At 31.9% G+C, this 7,736-nt stretch overlaps 1 protein-coding gene across 2 annotated transcripts; it reads right to left on the reverse strand.

Moving 5' to 3' along the window:
- Positions 1-3,170: 3,170 nt before the first annotated feature.
- LOC145064847 (putative serine/threonine-protein kinase PBL7) lies at positions 3,171-7,187 on the reverse strand. Of its 2 annotated transcripts, XM_079012218.1 has the most exons (6): positions 5,971-7,187; positions 5,297-5,607; positions 5,003-5,138; positions 4,758-4,910; positions 4,370-4,487; positions 3,171-3,551 (listed from the first exon to the last, which is right to left on the reverse strand). In XM_079012218.1, the coding sequence occupies exons 1-4, from the start codon at positions 7,001-7,003 to the stop codon at positions 4,837-4,839; spliced, it is 1,554 nt and encodes a 517-aa protein (XP_078868344.1). In that variant the 5' UTR covers positions 7,004-7,187; the 3' UTR covers positions 3,171-3,551; positions 4,370-4,487; positions 4,758-4,836. The 2 variants fall into 2 exon arrangements, with proteins under 2 accessions (XP_078868344.1, XP_078868343.1); XM_079012217.1 differs by having other exon boundaries at positions 4,370-4,910.
- Positions 7,188-7,736: the final 549 nt, after the last annotated feature.

A 7,736-nucleotide genomic window follows, 5' to 3' on the forward strand; every position in this document is an offset into this window, starting at 1 on the left:
CTCTCTCTCTCTCTCATGTCGTCTGACCCCCACCATCGGAACCAACAAATGGTAGCGTTATACCGCACCATCATAAGGTAAAATTCGTCTGCCTGTGTGTGTGTGATCCGGAAGTAGGAACTAATCGAGTTAATTTTAGAATTGCACTCTTTGATACCTCATTTAAATCATTTCAAAATGTGTAATATAAATCGTCATAAATTTGTTGTGAAGAATATCAATTTATGTGTTCTCAGATACAAAGATGGTTGATTAGCTACAGGAACAAGATAATTCCAACAATTGATTCTTTCTCCCATGTAAATATGTGGTATTGCAAGTTAGTTGTTAGGAATGCCTTTAATCTTTGTCGCTCAATTGGAAACATACGAATTCTTAATAATTTTGTTCAACTTTGAGTTTTTAGGGAAACTTGACTTTTTACTAATTTTGATTTTTCTAAATGGAAGAATACTCATTATGTGGGTCGACTACATGTTCGTGGAGATTGGGCAAGGTATCTCTATCCATTGAACTGAAAGATAACCTATAACCAAAACCAAAATGAAGTTGAATTTAAGAATTTGTTGGATTTTGGAGTTCTTTTTCATATGGGTATTTGTAGAAATTCAAATTTGTGAAATACATTAAACGCATTGTAGTTGTAAAGGCTAATGAAATTTCAAAATCATGAAGGAAAATCGGATGAAACACCTTCCTAACATAGAATTCCCAGCTACAACTTTAAAAGATGTGTCTACCTGTTGTGTGTTAATTCGACTGAAATTGTTAAGAAATATATATTGATTGCTGCATTTTTAAATCTTTTCATTTCACAAACCAATAAATCTTTGTTTTGTTTTTGATTGTAGATGAACTTAGATACTGCCTTTTATGCATTTTTGGATATGGTGGCTGATAAGGTATGCCTTTTTTTTTTTTTTTTTTTTTTTTTTTTTTTTTTTTTTAATCTTCCAGTTTCAAGAAATAGATTAACAATAGATCTTCTATCTTTTATATATAGTAAAAATCGTTCAATTCTTCATGCTTGCAGCTTATGGTTGCTATTGTTATGTATAAGACCTCCAGAGGCTGCTATTTTTGGGCACTACCATGTATAAAACTCACTTTGATTTACTCATGTTTTCGTCAGTTTTACTCTCCACGTAACATCCTTCACCTACCTTCTTTTGGAATTTCAAGATTGATGGATGTTTTGGATCTTCTCTTCTAATTTTAAGGTAAAACCTATTTTGATTTATGTATCAAATGAGGTTGCTTAAATCATTTAATTTTCTTCAAAATGAAAAGTTGTTTGAAATTCCAAATCAAGAATTCACATAGGTTACAAATTTTTAAATTTTGTAGAGTTAACGATAACTTTTATTTGCTAATATGTTTACTTTTCAAATGGTAGGATTAATGCAAGTGTCTGAGGCAAAATATAAAGTGTCACTTGATATAAAGGCTGAAAGTGGCATGTTTTTACCGAATTACCCCTGATTTATATGTAAAAGAATTTGATCATAAGCATATTGATCTGTATATATTTGATAATTGTGTGCTGATATTTTTAAATAATATTGTAATAGAAATATATTATTAGCTTAAAAAAATATTGATAATTAAATCAGCAGGTGTAAGAATAAAAAGCTAGAATCACAAAAATCTGTATATAAAACTTTAGGAAGAGTACCACTTGTGCTCAAATTTTTGATGAAAGAAGAGTACCACTTATGCTCAAATTTTTGTGGTTCTATCTTTTCGCAATAGTCATTTGGATGAGCTAATCTAAATGATGATGATAATTGTTCAGCTATTAGTTTTAATATTAGTCCTTTTAGTGTGATTTATAATTCACTAATAGTTTTTGCTATTTTTGGATTATAATGACTTAAGGGTTACTTATTCTTAAACTATAATGGCTATATACTTTAGTTTATTTTTTTAATTGGAGCTTCTCTTCTGATAACTTAACTGTTTTGTAAACAGTCATATTATTATTTTTAATATTAGTCATTGTAATTATATTAAATCATAAATTATTATTGATTGTTGTAGTATGGATCGACAGATTGATTATGGGGAATTTGCTACAACGATGAGGAAGGGTAATGGTGGAATTGGGAGAAGAACCTTCATTGAGAGGTAACCTTAATTTAAACGTTTTTGAAGCTCTTGGTGTCATGCCACCCCAAAGTCAACAGCAGTGAAAAAATTGACATTTAGTTATTAATTCCTACATTTTCTTGCTAATCAGTTTTATTTTTATTATTATTATTATTTTCGTTTTAACATTACCAATATTTAGCAAAAAGGTTTGACATTTTTTTTGGCAGCTTAAAGCAGTGATTGGTGACCATATTGTTTAAATGAATGTCCATAATGCATTCCCCCTTTATTAAGTCTTTTAAGTAAAATTTCAATGTTTAACTACTCTTTGTAATTTGTTTACCTTATAATGATATTGAGTCCTAAATAAAAGTGAAGGTTTCCAACCCCTGCAAAGCAGGGGAACCTTCACTAGTTATTATTATTATTTTGTTTCTGATGGAATTATGTGTCTCTACACACGTCAACACAAATGTAATTTGTCAAATTGAAATGTAATAATGGAATTGTTTGTGATGAAATTTATATGGATGTACTCGGCAGCACCAAGCGGAAATGGAATTGAATTTGTTGGATTTCTGTCATTTTACGGGAAATGTATTAAACTATGATCTAATTTGGTATTTGTTCTTTCTTTCACTTTTTTGTTTTATCCTAAATTGCCAAATTGGTATTTGTCATCTGTACATGGGATTGTGCCCGTGAATTTAAATAATAATAATAATTGGCCATTGTCAATTGCGCTTTGTTTGTTTTAATCTTCATGCCTTTATCAAATTGAATACAATTTATTTCGTTTTCCGTTTTAATTTGTAATCTGTTGCTTATTAAGATTGACATCAACTCCTCAACGCCATAGTCCAACATTAAGGTGATTCTTTACTGCTCACTAGTTATTTTTGTTATCATAATTATCATATAGTATTACAATGTTTCCTAATATATTAGGAAGTGAAAGATGAAAAAATAAATATATGAAGATCAAATACAATCCTAAAAAGGAGCCATGGATAAATTTATTAAAACATTTAGTAATTCTAATGTACCATGATGATAGCAATGAATAAGCAAGATCATAATTTGAATGATCATGATACTAATTTGACATAGCATGATTATAATTTGAATAAACATTATAATAATTTAGCGTTTTTTATGAAAAATTATGTCTTTGAGGGCACTTTTTATTTTTTTCACTTAGCCCCGGGCCCAAAATATTCCCAAAATATATTTGGATGGCCTTGCTTAGGATCCTTCTCCAAGATTCTTAGTATCCTTGATTCTGAATCCACCTCATCGCAGATGTCAAAACATTTGTTTGCAGTATCAATCACAGACAGTTTTCCATGTAGATCACAAATCCTTTTGAATAAAATTTTATTAGATATTGATATCCCTGTTAGCAACTCCACAAATACCACTGTAAAGCCCTGAGAGATTGCTCTGTAGTTCCAATGGCTCTGAGAAAGCGATCCACGGTCAGATATATATATATATATATATATATATATATATATATATATATATATATATAGTCAAGATCAAATAAGAAGGAAATTTTTGGTAGGAAGGTAAGAAATTTTTTTATATGCATATTTTCTTAGCAAAAATTGGAATTAATCATTAGATGATTCACAAGAAAAAATTCCGAAAAAAACACTTTCATGATTCATTTTTAGGCTAATCAATAAAAAATTCACTTTTATGACAATTTTAGTGAATGTCATCAAAATCATCATAAAAATGAATCATCAAAATGTTTTTTCGAGATTTTCTTTTGGTGAATCATGTTATTATTAATTAATTTGGTGATTCATTTGGTTTTTTCGCCAAAAAAATAAGTCGAAAAAAAATTTCTTACCTTTCTACCAAAAAAAATTTCTTACCGGATCTATATATATATATATATATATATATATATATATATATATATATATATATAGGGAGTGGTTCAAATGAAAAACAAAAAAGGTTAAGAACCGTAAGAACCTCTAACTTTAAAGGTTTATAAAGGGTTTAGAGTAACCCTAAACCCTAAACCTTTTATAAACATCTAAAATTAGAGGTTCTTACGGTTCTTAACCTTTTTTGGTTCCTTATTTGAACCTTTACCTTTACCTATATATATATATATATATATATATATATATATATATATATATATATATATATATATATATATATATATATATATATATATATATATATATATATATATATATATATGCAATTGTGCCATGCAATTGTATCTCCACAAGGACTGACAGAAGTTACTTACCGCTCCACCCAGGATAATAGTCGCCAATGTCAGGATAACCGACAGGCAGAGTTTCTTTAGGATAGCAACCATGTATTAACTTAGTAACATCATAACCTGAAAGCTTTGCTGTAAAATCCTGCAAAATTTATATTTTTTGTGTACAGGTAAAATCAGCAAGGAGGGTTAGTGCTGAAATATGTTATTCATGAACGGCAGGTAATCCTTTAGCGGTAAAACTTGCTCAGGATAACCTAGAATTCCTAAGCTGCGTGGATGATAGAACATATATAATCAGCTACAAGACACAAACAAGTTAATATATATTACCATTTAGATTTTTAATTTTTTTTTTGTATGGGATTCATTGTAAAGTAGAATCAATATAGTGAAAGAGCTCAAATTGTACCTCATCCAACAGTATCTTACGTCTGTCAAGCCGTGAACTATAAACTGTTCCACTCATAGAACCAACTAGAGCTTGTGTGTTAGAAAACAATCCCTCGAGCGATTCCTATTGCTATTTTCACCTTTGTAACCAACGGAAGTCGTGCTACACCTCCTATATATATTATATATAAAATCCATGGAAATTGAATTAAATTTGCATCATTTACAAAATTGATTTATCCATGGAGTTTTTATGTTGCCTACCACTATGGAGGAGATCCTCAAAGTTTCCGTTAGGTAAGAGTTCATACACAAGGAAGAGCTTTTTTCCTTGCAAGCAATATCCTATGAGCTTTTCAAGGTTAGGATGAGTGAAGTCTTTTAACATTTCCAATTCCAACTGCATTCAAAAGTGATCGATCATGTTTCACAATGGTGTTGATTCCATGAAAGAAATACATGCAACGCTACCATGTGAGTTGTATTGGAGTGGAAGTAAATTGGGGTTTTCATGTCAGTAGTTTTTAAATAAAACGGGTACAAAACAAGATGCTTTACCCGGTCTGCACATTCATAGTGTTCAAGTCTCTTAATTGCAACCCGCAATCCAGTATTATCTTTAGAGGGGGAATATGTTGTTTCATCCATCCAACCTTTGTAAACACACATACAATCTAGGTCACTAAACGATGTGCCATTTCCAAAGTTGTTCAATTCATCACACGTGAACGATTTTACATCTATAGCCAATAATTCCTCATGCTGAAGAGTCACTTCACCCTGATTGTTGCCATTCTTGTTGGTTGAAGAATACTGATTCATGTTGTTTTCATGATCAGGTCTCTTTGATGAACTTGTGCTATTTTGGCCTTTGAAGAAAAAGGAGAAGAAACGTCAAAAGATAACAGAGTTGGTAACAATTACCTACAAGATCGGAAGTGGATAAAAACTTGCTTAATTGTACATCTACCCAAGGGAGATATCAATTGTGTTCTTATTTGACAAAGCAACATTGTTCGACTTAGATATAGAGCTAGAAGAGAGGAAAGAAATCCATGACATTATCAACTTTAACAAAATGGACCAAAGGGGGAAAAAATTTAAAGGTTGCACAGTTTAAACTTATGTATGGGTATTCTATGATGTAATTACTTCAGATATACTATATGATAGTGGTGAATACTAATTATAAGAGGTTGCACGTATAACATTAATGAAAAGTTTATGCATACCAGCTTTTTGTTTAGTGGCAGAAACAAGATACTTATGAATCTTCCAAGTGAATCCACTTGTGCCTGATGACTCAGCAGAATTGTCATATCTTTGTTGTAGTTCCAGCAAAGCTTCAAGTGAGACCACCACCACGGCCATGGTAGGACGCTCTTTTAGATCACTACCCAAACAACGATCTGCTATTTGTGCAAAACCTCTTAAACATTTGGGGAAAATTGTTCCCCTGATTTTAGGATCAACCATTTGATCTAATTTGCGTTCTTTCACACACTTTTGAGCCCATCTTACCAAGCTACATTCCTCCTCACCATGGCGTTCATCAACTGCAAGCCTCCCTGATAGCAATTCAAACAATACAACCCCAAATGCATACACATCTGTTTTCCTTGTCAGCTTTCTTGTGTAGAAATACTCTGGATCCAGATATCCGAATGTGCCTTTAACACTTGCATCAATATAAGAAAACGATTGATTGTTAGGGCCCATTTTGGACAACCCAAAATCTGATATCATTGCTTCCCAATTCTCATCCAAAAGAATATTCGAGCTCTTTATATCTCGATGTATCACTCTGTGTTGTGTGTGAAGGTACTTCAGTCCAAGTCCAGCGCCAATAGCTATCTTCAGTCTCTGCATCCAATTTAAAGGAATCTCAGCTTTGTGTAGATGATCGTAAAGGGTTCCATTGGGTATATACTGATAAACAAGTATCATCTCCTTATTTTCATCACAAAAACCAATCAAAGTCACCAAATGAGTGTGGCGTAACTTGGAAAGCATATGAATTTCGGCTGTAAACTCATCTACCCCCTGGTTAGACATAGAATTCAACCGTTTGATGGCTACTACTTGACTAGTTTCCTCAATATACATACCACCTTTGTATACCTTTCCAAACCCTCCTTGTCCAATGATCAATTTGTCATCGAAGTCATTGGTCGCACATAGGATATCTGCAAGAGAAAAGTGGTGACATGGTTGTGCCGAAGTTACTAAGATCATTTTATCACCCTCGGCAGTTTCAGTTGACATTATCGAGGCTAGTTAGCAATGGCTGTAGTAAAGTTTTGTGAAGAATACAATAGGAGTTAGGATCGGATGTAAAGAAATAGCTTAAAGTAGAAATTACTTTGCAACAAGCAGCAGGGTGATGACACTTTCAAGGAAAAGGTTCAACATGTGAAAGGCTGACAACAAAAATGAGAAGTAGAAAGAGCAAAAGTAGAATGGAATTAGTGGGAGAAAAAGCTTGATTGATTGCGGTTTTGTGATAAGAATCAATAATTTTGCTTTTTCTAGTGGAAGTGGAAGATCAAATTTGCCTTTTCACATATAGTGTTTTTGTTTACAGCGACAAATAAAATTATTGACTAATGTGTCATGAACGAACATTAATCTACTTTCACTTTAATTAAATTATTACGTATCTCGAAAACCACTTTGTAAAGTCTACTTGAATAATCCTAGCTAGCAATGATGTTACTCCTGTTCAAAGGACGATCTCTTAATTTGTAAAGTCTACTTGAATCATCCTCGCTATCCCTCTCAGAGGGGCCTGATTTTGTTATCTTTTTCAAAACTGATGTATGAGAGCAAAGCGGTTAGCCATATCTTGGGGGTTAAGCCGCCTGTGGATGTTCAATTTAGTTTATGTGGGCCGAAGTGGGCAAAGTAGTTACAATTTTTTTATTATTTTTTTTTGATAAAATGATCATAATAACTATTTTTTAGACGTTTTTACCACAAAATAGTTATAAAAAAGAAA

This window comes from Lactuca serriola, chromosome 7, assembly GCF_051521515.1.
Source record: "Lactuca serriola cultivar US96UC23 chromosome 7, Lser_US96UC23_V15, whole genome shotgun sequence".
In the NCBI taxonomy this organism is placed as follows: domain Eukaryota; kingdom Viridiplantae; phylum Streptophyta; class Magnoliopsida; order Asterales; family Asteraceae; genus Lactuca; species Lactuca serriola.

Excerpts from the sequence above, each read along its gene's own strand:
- LOC145064847 (XM_079012218.1), bottom strand. The coding sequence starts at position 7,003 with ATGTCAACTGAAACTGCCGAGGGTGATAAAATGATCTTAGTAACTTCG. Across the intron at positions 5,139-5,296 it reads ACTATGAATGTGCAGACCGG|TTGGAATTGGAAATGTTAAA; the intron begins GTAAAGCATCTT and ends TTTTGAATGCAG. Across the intron at positions 4,911-5,002 it reads TGAGGATCTCCTCCATAGTG|GAGGTGTAGCACGACTTCCG; the intron begins GTAGGCAACATA and ends TAATATATATAG.